The following is a 20,100-nucleotide window of genomic DNA, read 5'->3' on the forward strand; positions in this document are numbered from 1 at the left end:
TGGGAAGGGAAGAGTGGCTAGAAGTAGAATCAATTGCCAATGGCTAACAACTTACTCAATCATACCTGTGGAAGGAAACCTCCATAAAAACCCAATAGGATGAGGTCTAGAAAGCTTCCAGGTTGCTGAACACATGGAGATTCAGGGAGAGTGGCGCACACAAAGAATATGGAAGTTCCATGCTCTTGCCACATACATTGCCCTATGCATCTCTTCCATCTGGTTGTTCTTAAGTTATATCCTTTTATAATAAACCAGTAATCTAGTAAGTAAAATGTATCTCTGAGTTCTGTTGAACCACTCTAACAAATTAACTAAACCCAAGGTGGGGGTCCTTGGAACCTCTAAACTATACCCAATTGGTAAGAAGCATAGGTGACAACCCAAACTTACAAATTGCATCTAAAGTTGGGGGGGGGGGTAAGGAAAGAGTCTTGTAGAACTGAGCCGTAATATGTGGGACACAATGCAATTTCCAGGTTGATAGTGTCAGAATTGGGTTGAGTTGTAGACTACCCAGATGTCTAAGAATTACATTGTGGTGTGGAAAAATCCCCCACATACACACTGGAAATTGTATGCAGAATCTTTTTAGTACTTAACACAGAAAACTGCATCTAATATTATACAGTGAGGCAAACTGCAAGGGGGAAAAAAACCAATAACAACAACAAAGCAAAACCAAAAATTATTCTCAATAGCTAGTATTACCTGTTACAAACCACTTAAACAAATGCCTCAGGCTCCCCACCTATGCCAAAACACTTCAAAATCCTATATAAGGTAAATATAAACCCCACACAAAATAAAAAATAACCCCACAATATATAAAGGATTTGTAATGATCTTCTTGGAATCTATATTATTTTCCCTTTCATTTTACACTTACAGACATTTTCAATTAAAAGGATTTCATTAGGAGCCTTCATTTTAAAAGAGAACATGGTATTATTTGTTAATTTTAAAAAGTAATGGAGTAGGGCAGCCCGAGGGTGTGATCCTGGAGACCGGGGATCAAGTCTCATGTCCGGCTCCCTATAAGGAGCCTGTTTCTCCCTCTGCCTGTGTCTCTGACTCTCTCTTTCTCTCTGTGTGTGTCTCTCATGAATAAATAAATAAAATCTTTAAAAAAATAAAATAAAAAGTAATAGAGGAAAACAAAAATGACTGAAAATGTCCTATTAGCAGAATTGACGTCAGCATAACAGCCTAAGATAGTCCTCCTTTTCGTCCCCCTTTCAACAATTACTTAGGCATCTGTCCACAAACAAAAGTGCCTTTATGGGAGTTGTGAGAAACAGAACCATATGCCAAGGGACCCAGGAGTCTCACCCACATGTGCATCTGGTAATAGGCAGACAGACCTCAGCACAGGCTGCAGAAGAGCCAGTGGACCTGCCCCAACTCCTCACGACCACAGTCAGGGAAAACCTGACCTGGGCAGATCCCAGTGAATGAAAACGAATCTGTGGAAATCCAGCCTTCCTCACAGGGAGAGGTTCTGGCCCGCCACTGGTGACGCAGTGCAGCCCCTCCCTCAACACAACACAGTATGGCTGAACTATCTGGGGGCATCCTCTCCCAAAAGGGAAACGGGAGAATAGTGAGTTCATGCTCAGTCCCCCATGCTGTGGAGGGTGCTGCTGGAGAAACCCATATCTCTCCAGCAGCACCCAGAGTACTGAGGCTGGGCCTTCATGACTGGTGGGAGGGAGGAGATCAGGAAAAAGACAAATGAGAATATCCAAAGGCCCTGAAGGGACTCAGTTCCTGCTAACTGCACTCAAAACTTTAGCAGGAAGTTGATCCACAAGCCTATAGGATCATCACCTGACAATCTCCCCACTGGGCCCAAGAGCTAAGTGATAAACTCACACCTCCCCCCTCTGCAACCAGCTCCTCTCATAGGTTTCCACCTGAGGTGGCAACTGTAAGTCTGATAGGTGAGTGCTATCAGAAAAACAGATTGTTATCTATTGGCAAAGAAGAAACCAGAAACTTGAGTTACAGTGCCACTTTCTGGAAAACAAAAAAAGTTAACAGCAGCTAGCCTGGTGGTTCGTAAGAATCAGAGAAAAGATAAAAGCTTAAGAATTGTGCCGCATGAAGAAGCAAAAATGTGGAGATGTTATCCATATAAGGAGACAACCCAGGTACAAAAGGACTAAGAAAGAGCATACCCCGTCTAGAGACAACTAGTATAGATTTGAGGAAGTGTTTGCTACCTTAAATGCAAAAGCAGCAGTTCAAATCTACATGAAAAATCAAGGAAATACATCGTCACCAAAAGATAACAATAATCGCACAATAACCTAACTCAATGGCACAGAATTTAACAAGCAATATGATAAAGAATTCAAAATAGCTGCTTAAGAAAATTCAACAAAGAAAACACAATCAACAAAGTACATCAATAAATTGAGAAATCTACAAAGACAGAGAAATCATAAAAAAGAAAACAAATGTAACGAATGCAATGAAAAATGCCATACAGAGCATCTACAATAGAGTAGATCAAATGGAAGACATAATAAGTAAGGTGGAAAAAAGAAATTTTGAAATAACCCAATCAGAAATGAATAAAGAGAAAAGAATGAAAAAGAATACAGCAAGTCTACATGACCTATAGGATGACAGTAAATGTACAAATATTAAAATAATCAGGATTTGAGAAAGAGCAGAGAATGAAAAGGGGTCAGAAAGTTTATTTAAAAAGATAATAGCGGGGATCCCTAGGTGGCTCAGCGATTTAGTGCCTGCCTTTGGCCCAGGGCGTGATCCTGGAGACCTGGGATTGAGTCCCACATCAGGCTCCCTGCATGGAGCCTGTTTCTACCTCTGCCTGTGTCTCTGCCTCCACCCCACCCTCTGTGTGTGTGTGTGTGTGTGTATGTCTTTCATGAATAAATAAATAAAATCTTTAAAAAATAAAAATAAAAAATAAAAAGATAATAGCTGCCAACTTTCCAAATCTGGGGATATAATTGGATGACCAAGTCCAGGAAGCTAATAGATCACCCAATTATCTAAATTCAAAAAAAAACTTTGACTAAGACATAATATGACACTGTCAAAAACAAACACAAAGAATGCTAAAAGTAGCCAGAAAAAAAGACTGTAATTTCAAAGGGACACCCATTTGGCTATCAGCAACTTTCTCAGCAGAAACTCTTAGGGCCAGGACAGAGTGGAATGACATTCAAAGTGTTGAAAGAAAATAAGTGTTGGCCAAAAATACTGCATCCAGCAAAGTTAGCTTTCAGGTATGAAGGAGAAATAAAGACTGTCTCAGACAAACAAAAGCTGAGAGAGTGCATCACCACTAGATCTGCCTTGCAAAAATGCTAAAAAGAGTTTTTTAAGCTGAAATGAAGACACTAATTGGTGACACGAGAACATATGAAGGTATGCAACACACACACAAAAAGTATATAACACAACAGTAAAGAGAAATATATGGTCAGATTTAGAAAGCTAATTCTATAATAGATTCTACAAAACTCTAATTCTATAAGAGTAGTGTGTTAACACCACTTACCTACAGCATAAAAGTTAAACGGAAAAGCATCAAAAGTAACTATAGCTACTACAGTAATGAATACACAATATAAAAAGAGGTAAATTGTGACATCAAATATATAAATATAAAAGAGAGAGAGTAAAAGAGTGGAGCTTTGTATGCTACCGAGGTTAAGTTGCCATAGGGTTAAAATGGACTGCTTTATCTAAGAGATATTTTATATAAGTCCCATAGTAACTACAACACAACACAAAAACAGAATAGATTCCAAGAGAAAGGAAAAAACAGAGCATACCACCATGGAAACACACCAATTTACAAAAGAAGGCAGAAACAGAGGGGAAAAGAAACTATGAAAATACAAAACAACCAGAAAGCAATTAATAAGATGGCATTAGTAAGTCCCTATATATCAATAAATACACTAAATATATGTGGATTGAATTCACCAAGCAAAAGGCAAATAGTGGCTGAATGGGAAAAAAAAAAAAAACAGACCCAACTATATAGGCAGCCTCCAAGATACTTCAGATTTAAGGATACACATGGGCTGAAAGCAAAGAGATGACAAATGATATTCCATCCAAGTAGAAACCAAAAGAAAGAGGGGGTGGCTATATTTACATGAGACAAAATAAACTTTAAGCCAAGAACAGTAACAAGAGACAAAAAAGGTCATTATATAATGATAACGAGATCAATTCATCAAGAGGATATAATAATTGTAAACATATACCAACCCAACATCAGAACACCTAAATATATTTTATTTATACACATATGTAAATAAAACATTAACAGAACCGAAAGGAGAAATAGACAACAATAAAAGAATAGTAAGGGACTTCAATACTCCACTGTCAGCAGTGAACATCATCCAGACAAAATCGACAAGGAAACACTGGATTTGAACCACACATATAATAGATCAAATGGACCTAACAGACATTTATAAGGCAATCCCTATCAAAATTCCAACGGCATTTCTAATAAAAAAATAGAAAAAACAAAATTTGTATGGAACCATGAAAGACACCAGTAGCAAGAGCAATCCTAAGAAACAAGGATAAAGTTAAAGGTATCATACTTTCTGATTTCAAACTTCACTACAAAGCTATACTACTCAAAACAGTGTAGTACTGGCATAAATACAGAAGAGAATTAAGACCCCAGAAATAAAGCTCCACATATATGATAAACTAATTTTTTTAACTAATCTATATGCCCAATGTGGGGCTCAAACTCATGACCCCAAGATCAAGAGTCATATAACTGAGCCAGCCAGGGACCCCTAGGATCAACTAATATTTGACAAGGGAGCCACAAATATTCAATGGGGAAAGCATAGTCTCCTCCATAAATGGTGTTGGAAAAACTGGACAACAAGCAGATAAATGAGTATACCTCTTTCTTAAACCATTCAAAATGGATTAAAGACTATGTTACAAGGTCTGATATTGTAAAATCCTATGGTGATAATCAAATTGCAATATATAAATATAAAATCAACACTGCTGCACAACTTAAACCTACATGTTATATGTCAATTGTATCTCAATGAAAAGAAAGAAAAGAAAATCTTTCCTTATCTACTGATTACCTATTAGGAAATATTCCAGCCTCCCTCTCTTCTTTAATTGTTGTAAGGATATGACAAACCATTAAGGACCAAACCATGCATGCTTACAACATACCCCCTTTCTACCCATTTCCTCTCTTCCTCTCCTACTCTTACTCTTGTTCCTTGGGTAGCCATCCCAGCTACTCAAGATCAACCAATTTCAGGATACAAAATCAATATGCAGAGATTCTTTGCATTTCTATACACTAACAATGAGACGGCAGAAAGAGAAATTAAGAAAACAATCCTACTCACAGTTGCACCAAAAATAATACAATACTTAGGAATAGGCCTAACCAAGGCAGTGAGAGACCAGTACTCTGAAAACTACAAAACACAATGAAAGAAACTAAAAGATATTCCATGCTCATGGATTAGGAGAATAAATACTGTTAAAATGTCCACATTACCCAAACCAATCCACAAATTTGATCTAATCTCTATCAAAATATCAACAGCATTTTTCACAGAACTAGAACAAACAATCCTAAAATTTGTATGGAACCAGAAAAGACCCCAAACAGCCAAAGCAATCTTGAAGAACAAAACTGGAGGTATCACAGGGTGCCTGGGTGGCTCAGTCATTTAGGTGTCCGCCTTTGGCTCAGGTCATGGTCTCAGGGTCCCAGGCTCAAGCTCTGCATCAATGGGCTCCCTGCTCAGTGGGGAGTCTGTCTTTCCCTCTCCCTCTGCCCCCGCCCCCACTCATGCTCTCTCGCCTCTCTCTCTAATAAATGAATTAAAAAAAAAAAAAACTGGAGGTATCACAATCCCAGATTTCAAGATATACTACAAAACTGTAGTAATCAAAACAGTATGGTACTGGCACAAAAACAGACATATTGATTAACAGAACAGAATAGAGAGCCAGAAATAAACCCATGATTATTTGGTCAATTAATCTTTGAGAGAGGAGGCAAGAATATGCAATAAGAAAAAGTTTCTTCAACAAATGGTGTTGGGAAAACTAGATGGCTACCTGCAAGAGAATTAAAACGGACCACTTTCTTATATCATACACAAAAATAAATTCAAAATGGATTAAAGACCTAAATGGGAGACCTGACCATAAAAAATCCTAGAAGAGAGCACAGGCAATAATTTCTCTGATTTGAAAAAATATATACCTCCTTCTGTTTACTGCAACATTATTTATAATAGCCAAGATATAAAAGCAACCCAAGTATCCATCCATAGATGAATAGATAAAAAAGATGTGGTACATATATACAATGGAATATTACTCAGTCATAAATAGAATGAAATCTTGCCTATTTGCAATAACATGGATAGATGTAGAACACATAACGCTAAGTGAAATATGTCAGAGAACGACAAATACCATATGATTTCACTTATATGTGAAATTTTTTTTCATATGTGAAATTTAAGAAACAAAACAAAGAAAGGGAAAAAAAGACACCCCCCCCCCCAAAAAAAGACTCTTCAATAGAGAGGACAAACTAGTGGTTACCAGAAGGGAGCTGTTAGGGGTTTGGATGAAATAGGTGAGGGGAATTAAGAGTACACATGTGGGAGATATCAGAAAGGGACACAGAACATAAAGACTTCTAACTCTGGGAAATGAACTAGGGGTGGTGGAAGGGGAGGAGGGCGGGGGGTGGGGGTGAATGGGTGACGGGCACGGAGGGGGACACTTGACGGGATGAGCACTGGGTGTTATTCTGTATGTTGGTAAATTGAACACCAATAAAAATTAATTTATAAAAATAAAAAAAAAAAAACAGTTAATATGGGGATCCCTGGGTGGCACAACAGTTTGGCGCCTGCCTTCTGCCCAGGGCATGATCCTGGAGACCCGGGATCGAGTCCCATGTTGGGCTCCCTGCATGGAGCCTGCTTCTCCCTCTGCCTGTGTCTCTGCCTCTCTCTCTCTTTCTCTCTATGTCTATCATGAATAAATAAATAAAATCTTAAAAAAAAAAAAAAAAGAGTACACATAGGGATGAGCAGTGAATAATACACAGAATTGATGAATCACTATAATGTTCACCTGAAGCTGATAAAACACTGTATGTTAATTATACTAGAATCTAAAAAAAAAAAAAAAAAGACCAGCTGAATGACCCATGTAGCCCAATCCAAGAATCAGGAGATACTTGGTGCTAAGCCACATGAATTTTATTCACAAATGAAAAAGAAGGCAAAAAATTCAATTTGCTTAAATTTTCCTAAATGACAACTCTATTCTAGGCCAGTGACAAGGACAACCTCAGGGCCTGCCACCTTTTTAGATTCAAAGCCAAGATGAAACACCACCAATGGTCACTCTGGAGCCACTACCGGTGGTAAACCGGAGTGAACATTACATCCCACATGTTTCACTCTCTGCCTACTGAAAAACAGCACTGTGGTGTGCTGACCTGTCAGCTCGGGGGCACACCTGACTGATCAAGGCATAATCCCAAGTGACTGATCCAGGAATGGGCATGGGACCCAACTCTGGCCTATGAAAATTCAGAAGAGGTTGCTGGAGGTTTCTGGTGGATGCATGCAGCCAAATCCAGACCTGCCAGTGCTCTGGTAACAGCTATCTGAATTTTACTTGCAAATGGAAAAATGCAAGAAATCTCTTCAGAAAGTGAAGAGAACAAACTCTCAAACTGGACATGAACAAGGATGCAACCACCTATTGCTACGATGACATCCTACAATCCAGCCATGAAAGAGGATGCCATGGACAAAAGCTAACACAAAGGAAGGAGGGCAGAGACAAGACACAGAAACAGCCTCAAGTGTGCCCAACTTACCTCCTGACTCTACTGTAAATGACTAATATTCCTTAATAGGAAAGCCAGCCAGAATTAGGTTTCTTCACTTACAGCCAAAGGCCCCAGAGACTGGTGGTGTTTTTTTATAATGAAAGAAATATATGTATTTAAAATATCAATGAATAAGCGGGAAGAAAACAGGCCATGCTCAGTGAGGGCTTATCAGAGCAAGAGTATTGATCCCCTGTACAACTTTTGCTGGATATTGCTTCATATACCTCCCTTTCATATTATGTGGTATTTTTAATGAAAACTGAGTCTGTGTGTTTTAGAAAATGCTCACTCTTATCACAAGAAAAGCATACTCAGGATCAGAAGCATAGGATGGAAAGGGGATTAAGGGATGGCAGACTGCCAACCTTCAGAGCCTTTCCTGCTCCCCCCATCCCTCACCCAAAACTTCTTTATCAATTATCATCACAGTAATAAACTGAACAGTTTAAAAGTCATGGCAATATTCTCATTTTGGACAAGATGATCTCCTTAGGCAGGGGAAATGTTTTACCGTGCTCTACTGAAAGACCTATTTATTATTTTCAATGTCAGAATTGTCTTAATCGTTTATTACTGCCATCTCCTTTCTCCCTTACGCTTAAGCTTGTGTTGGTGGTGAATAATGAGAGCTATTAGTTGTCATTCAGTCCAGAAGTTTTTGAGAACTAAAGTAGGAATGTTAGGGGAATTTTCTCACATTCCTTCCTGACTGTAATAACATGAATGATGTGGGACTCTGACCTACCCTCTCAAGTCTCTCTTTCTCCCTTTCTCTGCCTCCTCACCAAACACAGACCCACACAAGTTTCTCTTTTCTCTCTTTGTATAACCAGGCTATTGAATGTGGTAAAACACATACACATACACACTCACAAAACCAATGAAGATGAGTGCCAAGCACACCTATGGTCCTGAAAGATACTGCCCCTCTGTCAACCTGCGGGGTCAGCTCCATCTCCCAACCCTGTTCTTCAAAGCTCCTACACACAAACCTCCTGCATAGCACCCCCTTCCACCTTCCACTTCCTCTACAGGCAAGAACTACTTCAATGTCCTACCCTCCAGCAGCAAACGTATCTACACTGCCAATCATCATGATAGTTTTCCTTCTTAAGTCAGAGGAAAGAGCAGAGCCCCTCCTACAGAATTGATATTAAAATGGTAACAAGAATACCCACAATGTACCATGTTTCTCATCCTCCATAAAGTTATAAGTGCCAGGGCACCTGGGTGGCTCAGTGGTTGAGCATCTGCCTTTGGCTCAGGTTGTGATCTTGGGGTCCTGGGATCGAGTCGTGCGTTGGGCTCCCAGCAAGGAGACTGTCTCTCCTTCTATGTCTCTACCTCTCTCTGTGTGTCTCTCATGAAAAAAATAAAATAAAGTGTCTTTAAAAAACAAAAAGTTAGGGGGATGCCCGGGTGGCTTGGCGGTTGAGCATCTGCCTTGGGCCCAGGATGTGATCCTGGAGACCTGTAATCGAGCCCCACACTGGGCTCCCTGCATGGAGCCTGCTTCTCCCTCTGCCTGTGTCTCCGCCTCTCTCTCTCTCTCTCTCTCTGTGTGTGTGTGTGTGTCTTTCATGAATAAATAAAATATTTTTTAAAAAAAGTTATAAGCTCCATTTGTGCTCTAGATCCTATTATCTCCTCTCCTTGGTCCATTAATCCTTCTCTTCTCTGGCTTCTCAATTATCACTATCCCCTCAAATTCAAATTCCTCAGACTTCCACTTCCAGCCAGGACAAAGAAACAGTGAAATTAACCCTTCCACCTGAAACAACTTTTTTTTAAAAAAAAGGCCAGAATATATGAAAAAATGACCCTGGATGTTAGACCACAAAGGATAGTGATGCCTGAAAGATGGGAAATACAGGAAGTGATCCTTTGCTTACAGCCTTGAAAGCATTTCCAGGCTGAAGCATAGAGAGAAGATTCCAGGTGGAACCTAGTCAACTACTCAAGCTGAAGAGATGTGGCTGAGTCTTAATAAACCAAAGTGAATCCACAGGACAGAGTAGCAGGAGAAGTCAGGAGATGTACAGAGGGTCCCACTCAAATACTGAACGGAGTACTGGAGGGCCCAAGTGCCTGATGAAACTACTGGAGCTGAAGGAAGAACCACCTGAGAGCATGAAAGACAACGGTAATCTGAGCTCCCTTGGGACCGGAATGTTTGTGGACACAAACATTCCATGGATAGCAAAGCCCGACAGGCAGAGAAACACTGTAATTAAGCTGGAGCTGCAACCTAAAAAGTATCAAAGACCCACAAAAGTAAAAGAACAGCATCATTTTTTATAGAATTACTCCATAAATTTTGGTGACGTATGAGAGGCAAGAGCAAGGGAGAGGGGAATACCACTAAATTCCTTCCTGATGCCAAGCACTGGAAACGGTTCAATAAGACACAGTCCCGGCCCCAGTGGGCCATTCCATGGTCTTCAGAACAGATTCATCAACTTCCTCCTCTGAGTACTCCTTCAGCTTTTGGCCAGGAGTCAGCTAAAAGGTCCCCTCCTTGAAAAAGCTTTCCTTCACCTCGCTAACTACTACAGAGTAGCCCGCTTTCCTTTCTTCACAGTACTTTTCACAATTTCTAATTATCATTTATTATTACTGTATGATTATGATTACTGTTTTCTCCCATGCACAATTAGAATATGAGCTCCATATATGAAGAAATCATGTTTGTCATCTTCACCACCGTACCCTTTGTGACCACCATGGTCTATAACCACTGAAGGTACTCTACTTACTGAATGAAAACAAGAGCTATGACCAGGATAAGTTTTCCAATGGTAACATTTCCCAGGCTAGTTTGCTCCAAATCCTTAGATTTAGTTCCCTTAGTTACAAAGGAGTATACAAAGTACTCACCTCAACCTGAGTAACATTGATGACCAGCACCACCACCATCAACACTGCAAGCAGACAGCAGAAAAGCCGTAGTTTGAAGAAACTGATCCACATTGTCTGGCTGTGTCTTGATCACCCATGGCCGACGCCATGCTACCTTCACTCCTCAAAACTCCATTTCTTTGTTCTTCTGATTTGCAAGTGAGCTTTTAGTTTTGCAGGTGAGCTTTTAGTTTAATTTGCTTCTTTTCTGCTAGTATCAGTAAGAGTTCTTTGTATGGAGGAGAAGCTGGGGTTGATTTAAGAAGTACATTCTTCAAAGGACTCCTTCAAAAAGGGAAGATGAGAATACGCGTCATCAGCTGCAACAGCCTAGTGTGTGCTAAGAGGAAAGACGCTGCATTTCCTCTTCAACCCTCTCAAAGGCCCAAAGTCATAAAGAGAAAGCAAAGAGCAAGAGCACAGTAAAATCTGTTCCATATCCAATTTGCTCAAACCCAACCCCAGGCTTCCACATAAACAGAGTGATATTTGTCCTACAACCTATTTAGGTTTTAACTTTTAAGAATACAGAGAAGAACATCTTCAAACTCTTAGAAATAGAAAATTAGAGTCACTGTTAAATTTCTAGAGGTCTAAGTAAATAAAATCATTTCCCTTCCCTTATGGTTCAAGTTATATAATACCTCTAAAGTAATTATATTTTATCAGCATTAAGAGGAAACCTCATGATTTTATGAGAAGTTCTGGGATACTGTGCAAACCATCCTGACCTCCTCTAGAAAACAAGGAGCAGTGTATTCCTGCACAGCAGAAAACGTGAAATACTCTTTGGATTTTCAGCTCCCCACCACATATATAGAACTGATAATGCTCCCTCAGCTGTGTAACAGGGCACAGGAGGGAAGACACTTGCCCCGGAGATATAGGAAAGAAAAGCTAAGCCTGAGGATTAAGAGGAGATCCAAATCTTTCATCATCTCTGCCAAAGAGAGAGGACTTCAGAGCCTGCCACTCCTAACTGTTCTCCCATATAATGATTTCAAAATGCTGCCCCCAGTTGTTATTTTGGTATATGTAAGCAGAGAATGTACCATTTTTTTTTTTAGGATTTTTTAATTTATTCATTTGAGAGAGAGAGCACAAGCGGTGGGGGGGGGGGGGAAGAGGCAGAAGGAGGGGGAGAAGCAAGCTCCCCGCTGAGCAGGGAGCCCCACGTGGGGCTCGATCCCAGGACCTGGAGATCATGACGTGAGCCAAAGGCAGATGCATAACCAGCTGAGTCACCCAGGTACCCCAAAAGTACTAATATTTGTTCCTAGCTTGGCTTTCCATAGGGGGCAGTGTGGAGAAGATGAAAGGGTGCATAACTATGGTACAGAGGACCACTGAATACCTCAGCCGCACCAGCACTCCCTGCGGCTGTGTACTGGACCTGGCAAGCCATCCTATTCCCTCACTCTTCCACACTGTCTAATCCATTCCCATGCCACAAGAACCACAACTCTCCCTCACCTCCACTTTGTAAAGGAGACGGGGCTAGGCTATTCTAACATGCTCTCCATCCTCAGAATTGCCACAGTCCTTTCTTCTCATTTCTCTTCTCAGTGTTTTCACTCCTCTGTATTTGTATGTTATTTCCTGTCCCCCCCAACTAGACTATACCAAAAACGACTATTTAAAACATACACGCGCGCGCGCGCGCGCGCACACACACACACAGAGAAACTAGGGGCACCTGGGTGGCTCAGTCAATTAAGCATCCAACTCTTGGTTTTGATTCAGGTGGTGATCTCAGGATCATGAGACCAAGCCCATGTGGGGCTCTGTGCTCAGCATGAAGTCTGCTTGTCCCACTCTCTCCCTTTGCTCCTCCCTCTGCTCTCAAGCTCTCTCAAATAAATAAAATTAAAAAAAAAAAAAAACAGAAACCATATATCAGAGAAAAAGCAACTTAAAAACAATATATCATTCTTTGAATCCCTCATAGTACCTCCCCCCTTACATGATATATGTTGATGCAACAATCTACACAACAAATAATTATGGAGGCCTACTCTGTACCACACACTGCACTAAATGCCAAAAATTCCCATGGAAAAGCTTACACTCATATTAGGCAAGAGGTAGTTCCTCTCCTAAATTAAATAGGAATAAATCCACCACTCCTGGCCACCTCTATAGGGATACCAAGTACTGTGAAAGGCTGCACTTAACCATTTGATCACTCCTCAACACTGGCCCTCTCCAACACCCAAGCACACACTCACCCCAAAGTGCCTGTAAATTCTGGAAAGAATGGCTGTGAACTAGAAGAAATAACTCTGTCATCAGGGCCCAACTGCTCCTCTGCAGAAACCCTTCTCAAGGAGTTGGCCATAAAAATCATAGGTTTCCCTCATGCCCAGAGAAGGAGAAGACCAAAGGTGATACTCCACAGAGATTCAGCAGCACCATAGTAAGCACGGTCTGTGTACCATGGAAACGCCAGCAGCTGAGAGAAGCTCAGTGTTATTCAGAGCCACGTAGCAGCAGCAGTCAGGGGTGCAGAAGGATGCCAAAGGGCAGCAGACTCTAGAGCTACAGGAACTATAGGGAAATAGACAGCAATGCAAATATGCAAGAAGCCTCCCACAGCCAAGGACTTCTACGGAAAATCATCATTGGAGAGTCATGCCAAGGAAAGACCTGACTTCCTGCTGGGAGCAAAGAGAGCACTGAGTTTTGAGAGACCCATTTGTATATCTAAGTAGATGTGGTTGGAGGCGCACTTAGACCTCTTGAAAAGACATATATTAAAATGTTGATAGTTGTCACCTCTGCGTGGTTTTTTTTCTCCTTAGTCTTTATCTTTCTGTCCTAACTTTTCACCAGGAAATAAAAATTACAAATATAAAATAAAAAGCAAGTTCTAAAAGTAATAATTAAAGATAAGCCATAAGGAGAAACAGAGCATTACACCAAATATAGGAAAACAATTCAAAATGAAAAATTTCAAAGTTGAAGGAAGAAATCTCTAACCATTCTCTACTATTTTTCTACAAATATAAAACCTAGGCATTTTAAGTTTATTTGCAAAGACAGCAGGACAATATCACTTGAAATCTCAAATTACCTTAGAATTGAGTAAAAACAAAAGGGTCAGATGGGAATGACTCTAACAAAAAATTTCCTAAATCAACCAAAAATAAAAATATATAACGTGATTTACCTTTTTTTTTAAATGTCCGGTTCCCAAGGAGAGATGCTTATTAGAACTAAGAAATTAGAGCTTACAGCTAACTTTCCTTCCAGTGTAAAGTCCTGAATTCAAGCAATCGTGAAAGCAGCACTTATTCTTGTCTTGCCATATTCAAATCATATAGGTTGATACTTTTTTCATTTGTATACCATTCTTCCTTCTACAACAGGGATAAACACATGACACACAGGTTAAAGATACTGAAATTAAGGAAAACATATTTGAAATCAAGAGTATAATTTATACCAAGATGTACACAGATTTTGGTATATAACATAGTAGGAAAAACATTTCCTTTACTACTAATAAAAAAACAATAACTGGATATTTATATATGTGAACTTAAATATGGCAAGTCATGCCCAGACCTAAGCTGAAGGTCAAAACCTTATAAGTAGCATTATAACTGGAATAAATAAATAAATAAATAAATAAATAAATAAATAAATAAATAAAAGATAGAAGTACCCTATGTTACTTTTTCTTAAAGACTAGAATAATCATGTACTTAACAACCCATCCTACCACAATAGAAAACAAGACAGATCCAAAAGTTATGATTACTCCAGGAGAAATTTAAATTTGAGCAGTCTGATTTTCAAATCTTTCTAATCTGCCAGTCCACCACTTAGTCATGCTTCATATTTAGGTTTGAAGGACAAGCAAAATGTAAAATGCATGGTCTGTTGGGTCTTTCACCAAAGCTTATTAAGACAACTTACCTGGGGCGCCTGGTTGGCTCAGTCAGCTGACCGCCTACCTTGGGCTCAGATCATGATCCCAGGGTCCTGGAATCAAGCCCCATGTAGGGTTCCCGCTCAGTGGGGAGCCTGCTTCTCCCTCTCCTCCCTGCTCACTCTCTCTATCTCTGTCTCTCAAATAAATAAATAAAATCTTAAAAAAAGAAGACTACTTACCAGCCAATCTAACTTCCTTATGACCTAACAACCCCCGACTACCTCTCTGCACCTGTCTTCATCCCATCTTGCGAGAGAATCACAGTGATTGCTTACATCACTTGGAATTAAAATCGTCAGTAACATCAATGAGACAGTTGAGTTCAGTACTAAAAAGAAAATTAGGCAGCAAACCCATGCCCTAGGGAACTAAAGTTCTTGGACAACCATTTAACAAAGACAATAATGTACTAGAGGATAACCACACATCCAGTTTCTGGGACAGTTCCTGTCCTAAATACCCTGAACTGCTATCCACATAAATGTAATTGTACTTATCAGACCAAGTGTCTAGAATTTTAATTCAGAGTACAAAGACTACTTCACAAAAGACAATCAGATTTACAAGGACAATACCCAAATTTAAATATTTATATATCAGGGGAGCCTGTGTGACTCAGTCAGTTAAGCATCTGACTCTTAATTTCAGCCCAGGTCATGACCTCAGGGTTGTGAGATCGAGCCCCACATTCAGGCTCCATGCCTCCCCCAAATTTATATATTAAACTTTCCAAATTGCAGCCATAGAACTCATAAATACAGAGAACAAACTGCTGGTTGCCAGAGGGGAGGGGAATCAGGGGGATGGGCAAAATAGGCGAGGAAGATTAAGAGATACAAACTTCCAGTTACCAAATAAGTAAGTTATGGGGATGCAAATATAGCATAGGGAATATAGTGAATAATACTGTAATAACTTTGTGTGGTGACAGGTGGTAATTACACTGATCATGGTGATCATTTTGTAATGTATACAAATGTCAAATCACTCTGGTATACACCTGATACGAACAGAACATTGTATGTCAACTGTACTTCAATAAATAAATAACAAAGAGCAGGCATATTTCACAAGGTGCTGGGTAAGATCTTGAAACTTAACGAGCCAGGATCTAGAGAAAGAACTGGAGACCTATCCAAGAACATGACAATGATGGGTCACCAAGTAAGGTCCATCCTTGGGCGAAGAAGCAGCACAGCAGAAGTCTGCAGGACTTGTTTCCCCTGATTCCATTTCTCTTTCATTTATCCCCACTTCACACACCCAAACTGCTGACTCACCACCCCGGCCTTCCCTCGCCCTTCTTCCAAAGCAGCACCCCATGCTTTCACGGGAGGAGGGAATGAGAAGGAAACAAATCAGTTAAATAAGTCAGAGGGTGGTAAATGCTGTAAGAAAAAAAAGTAGGGCACAGTGATAGCCTATGTTCTTTAACCTGGCATGCACATTAATATCACATTAATATCATCCTGTGAGCTTTTAACAATGCCAATGCTTAGACTAGACCCAACTAGCTCAATCAGAAGCTGTGGGATCAGGACCCAAAAAAGAGCTTTTTAAAAAGGGTCTCCAGGAAATCCCTGGGTGGCTCAGCGGTTGAGCGCCTGCCTTTTGTCCAGGGCGTGATCCTGGAGACCCGGGATCAGGTCCCATATCGGGCTCCCTGCATGGAGCCTGCTTCTCCCTCTGCCTGTGTGTGTGTGTGTCTTTCATGAATAAATAAATAAAATCTTTTTTTCAATAATTTTTTTTTTAAATTTATTTATGATAGTCACAGAGAGACAGATGCAGAGAGGCAGAGACACAGGCAGAGGGAGAAGCAGGCTCCACGCACCGGGAGCCCGACGTGGGACTCGATCCCGGGTCTCCAGGATCGCGCCCTGGGCCAAAGGCAGGCGCCAAACCGCTGCGCCACCCAGGGATCCCTAAATAAAATCTAAAAAAAAAAAAAAAAAAAAAAAATTTAACGAGGTCTCCAAGTGATTATAACATGCAGCCAAGTAGGGGAGCCACTAGTACGGGGTGCAGCGGTGTTCAACTGGTAAGAGCGGGTCAGCGACGGCCTTTCCAAAAGGCTCTGAATTGTACCTCACGCCGTGTCCCCAGGACAATCGGACGCCAGGGTGACGGGGAAAGCCACCTCACTCCGGTCGTCTATTCCTTCATCTCCCTTCTCAGCACGCGTCAGGCCGAGGCTGTGGAGAGAAGAGGCCCAGCGCGGTCAAGGGAGCGCCGAACGCACACGCCGCGGAGCAGGAGCGTGCGGCCGCCTCCTCCGCGTCGTCAGGCGCCGGCGGCGCCGCCCGCCTCAAGCACACGCCGAGGCGCCCAGCGAGCGATAAGCGCCCGGAGGAGGGGGAAGGCCCCCGAGCCGGGTGCTTCTTCACCTTTGGGAGACGGGCAGCAAACCTCCTGCAGAGCACATCGGGCCAAGAGAGGGAAATCTCACAGACGAGGACCCACAACACTCGGGTAAGTCCTGACAGCGAGCGCCACCTACCTCCGCGCCAGCGGCCTGGGATCCCGCGGCGACGGCCACGGGCCAGGGCGCCCACATCACACCCGGCAAGGTCGCTCGCTCGGGCCCCCACGACCTGGGCCCGGGGGCCCGGGGGCCCGGGGCGTCAGCGCGGGGACGCCGGGAGAGGTCGGCGCGCGACGGCGTCGCCGGGCAAGTGGCCGCGCACCTCGGCAGCGGCCCCCGCGCCTCAGGGGTCGGCGCGTGCGGAGCCGCGGCTTCTCGGGCCCCCGCCCGGCGCCTGCGCACAGCCGCGCCCCCCGCGCCCCCCGTGCCCCCCGCGCTCCCCGCCGGGCGCAGCCGTCCGCGGGGCTCCCTCAGGCCGCCGGGCATCCGCACGCGCGAGCCCGGCTTCCTGGCCCCGCGGCGCCTCCTCACCCCCGACCCCCGGCTCCGATTGGTCGAACGCCGGGAGGGGCGGGGCGAGGGCGCTGAGTGACGGCGGCGGGCGCCGGCCGCGGGGGGCGGGGCCGCGGGGGGGCGGGGGGCTCCGGGGGGCTCCGGGGGGCTCCCGCCGGGGCGGGGGGCGCGGTCCTCGCCCGGAACCCGGAGCCCGGAGCCCGGAGCTCTGGCCCGCTCGGCCCCGCTGCTCCCGCCCCCGAACTCCGGGCTTTCCCGTCTGTTTTCCGTCTGTTCCAAGGCTTTGTTGTCGTCGCCGAGAGCGGTGGAGCCGGAGAAGCCGCCGCTCGCGCCGTCTGGGCCGTCGGGGGCGGGTGTAGCGTCTCCTCCGCTGGAAACCTGCGGCCGCGCGTGAGCGCCGAGCGGGCCGCCCGCCTCCCGGCCTGCCCGCCTCCAGCGCGTCGCTCGGGTTGCCCTCTAAGCCGCCCGCGTGCCTTTTACTCTCCCTGCACGTAACACGGGTCTCCCCCCCCGCCCCCCCGCCCCCGCCGCCCTGGGGTGTCCTGGCTCGGACCTTCGTCTACGCAGAGAAACGTCCCCAGGTACGTGAATTCGGAGCCGACAGGAGTCCTTGAGGAGACAGAGGACCTGCCCCCGGAGCTGGGGGGTAATGGGGTGCGTGGAACTTACGCGAGCCAAACGCGGGCTCTAAAAACAGACCTACCCCGAGACCGTCATCTCAAGGTTGAAGAAGAAAAGGTAATACCGACCGCAACTAACCTCGATTCTTTCGCATTGGCTGACCACGGTGGCCTCTGCGTGCTCACTCGGAGGCTTTCACGGCAGGACTGCACGCATGGGTGAGACGAGACCCGGGGATGGAGCAGAGAGCTCGTGCCTCGGGCGCTCTTCCGGAGAAGCCACTTTTCTCCTTCCTTGGGGAATTCAGCCTCCCAGGGCCCTGGCTTCGGTTCCCTCTGTGCCAGGTGGAGAGCCCCACTGGATAACCGTGTGTGTGCGCTAAGTCCTGTCTCCCAGACGGCCCATCGCTTATCATTCACAGCCCGGCTGCCTGGCAAGTGGCAAATGCTAAAACAGGGCCCACCGACTTGTAGGTCGTGGTTTTGGCGCAGGGGAGAGACCCCCGATAACCCCATTCTCACACAGGCACTCATAACCCTGAGGCATTTGGGTCATCTTACATATATACAGTCATTACAGCCACAAGCAAGAATCACCAGGACCAGAGAAACCTGCCTGTCACTACTAGATACTTTATTTTTTATTTTATTTTTTTGATACTTTAAAATAAGTGCAAAGTCACCACACTCCCAACAAAAAAAAAAAAAAAAAATGCCATCATTCAGAAAATATGCGATTTGGGTCTTAGCCTGAACTGGGCCCGACACACAGCTTTGCTTCTTCCTAGCAGTGTCATCCTAGGCAAAGTACTTACCTTCTCCGGGCTCAGTTCCTCAACTGTAAATTAGGGGCAACACTACCTGCACTTAGGAATGAATAAAGTGACAAATGAGAAATTCCCTAGCACATTGTCCCTAATCTCTCCCTCTTAAATTCCCTATCTCGGGTTATGGCACAGCATAAGGAATTTCTGAATACTACATTTATGATAATCTAACTTTGAAAGCTGGAAAAAAAAATGAGGATGTGAGATTTGGTATGTCATAATACAAAACCAAAGGAACTGTTCGTTGCTGACCTATCTGCAAAAAAGTTTAGATGCTAATGGTTCAAAACTCGATTTCTCTAAGCAAACAAAGCATGGGGGCACCTGAGTGGCTCAGTCAGTTAAGCATCTACCTTGGGCTCAGGTCATGATCCCACGGTCCTGGGCCATGTCTGGCTGTCTGCTCAGCAGATAGCCTGCTTCTCCCTCTCTGCCTACTGTTCCTCCTCTCTCTCTCTCTCTCTCTCTCTCTCTCTGTCAAATAAATAAATAAAATTTTAAAAAAGAAAAGAAAGCATGGATCTTAAAGTTAGATAAGCAAAAAAACAAATTAAGCCTATTTCTGATGTAGCTACCTTGGGGAATGTTTACCAGCAATCTGGCTTTATCTCTGATGAAGCTTGGGGCACAAGAACTTCTGAGCCCATGTCAATTCCTGATTCCGTTCCTTTGCTTCTGAACCCTTTGAAAAAGTGTCTAAAAGCCCCTCAAATGCATTCTTCAAAATAAGTGACTACAGTCACATTAGGTACCAACCCCCCTAATCCCAAAACACCATAGACTATGAGAAGATGCTGCCAAGGGTAGGAGACTAGAAAGGAGATATTTGGTGCCTATGTTAGTCTGTTCAGGCTGCTATAATAAAATGCCATAGACTAGGTGGTCTAAACAACAGAAATTTATTTTCTCACAGTCTGGAAGCTTAAAGTCCCAGATCAAGGTGTCTGGTGATTCAGTTCCTGGTGAGAGCTCTCTTATTGGCTTATAGATGAACACCTTCTCACTGTTTCCTT

At 43.4% G+C, this 20,100-nt stretch overlaps 1 protein-coding gene across 2 annotated transcripts in view; it reads right to left on the reverse strand.

Annotated features, from left to right (window-relative positions):
* NXPE3 (neurexophilin and PC-esterase domain family member 3) overlaps positions 1–17,668 on the reverse strand; it is a 50,543-nt gene extending 32,875 nt beyond the window's left edge. The window contains exons 1-4 of one of the 2 annotated variants that reach the window (XM_055315859.1): positions 17,263–17,668; positions 16,851–16,957; positions 13,995–14,184; positions 10,805–11,110 (exon numbers count right to left, since the gene is read on the reverse strand). In XM_055315859.1, coding sequence (XP_055171834.1) covers positions 10,805–10,897 — 93 coding nt within the window. In that variant the 5' untranslated portion in view covers positions 10,898–11,110; positions 13,995–14,184; positions 16,851–16,957; positions 17,263–17,668. The remainder of the gene's footprint in view (positions 1–10,804; positions 11,111–13,994; positions 14,185–16,850; positions 16,958–17,262) is intronic. The other variant, XM_055315860.1, reaches the window with a different exon arrangement.
* Between the last annotated feature and the right edge of the window lie 2,432 nt (positions 17,669–20,100).

This window comes from Nyctereutes procyonoides, unplaced genomic scaffold (assembly GCF_905146905.1).
Source record: "Nyctereutes procyonoides isolate TBG_1078 unplaced genomic scaffold, NYPRO_anot_genome, whole genome shotgun sequence".
In the NCBI taxonomy this organism is placed as follows: Eukaryota; Metazoa; Chordata; class Mammalia; order Carnivora; family Canidae; genus Nyctereutes; species Nyctereutes procyonoides.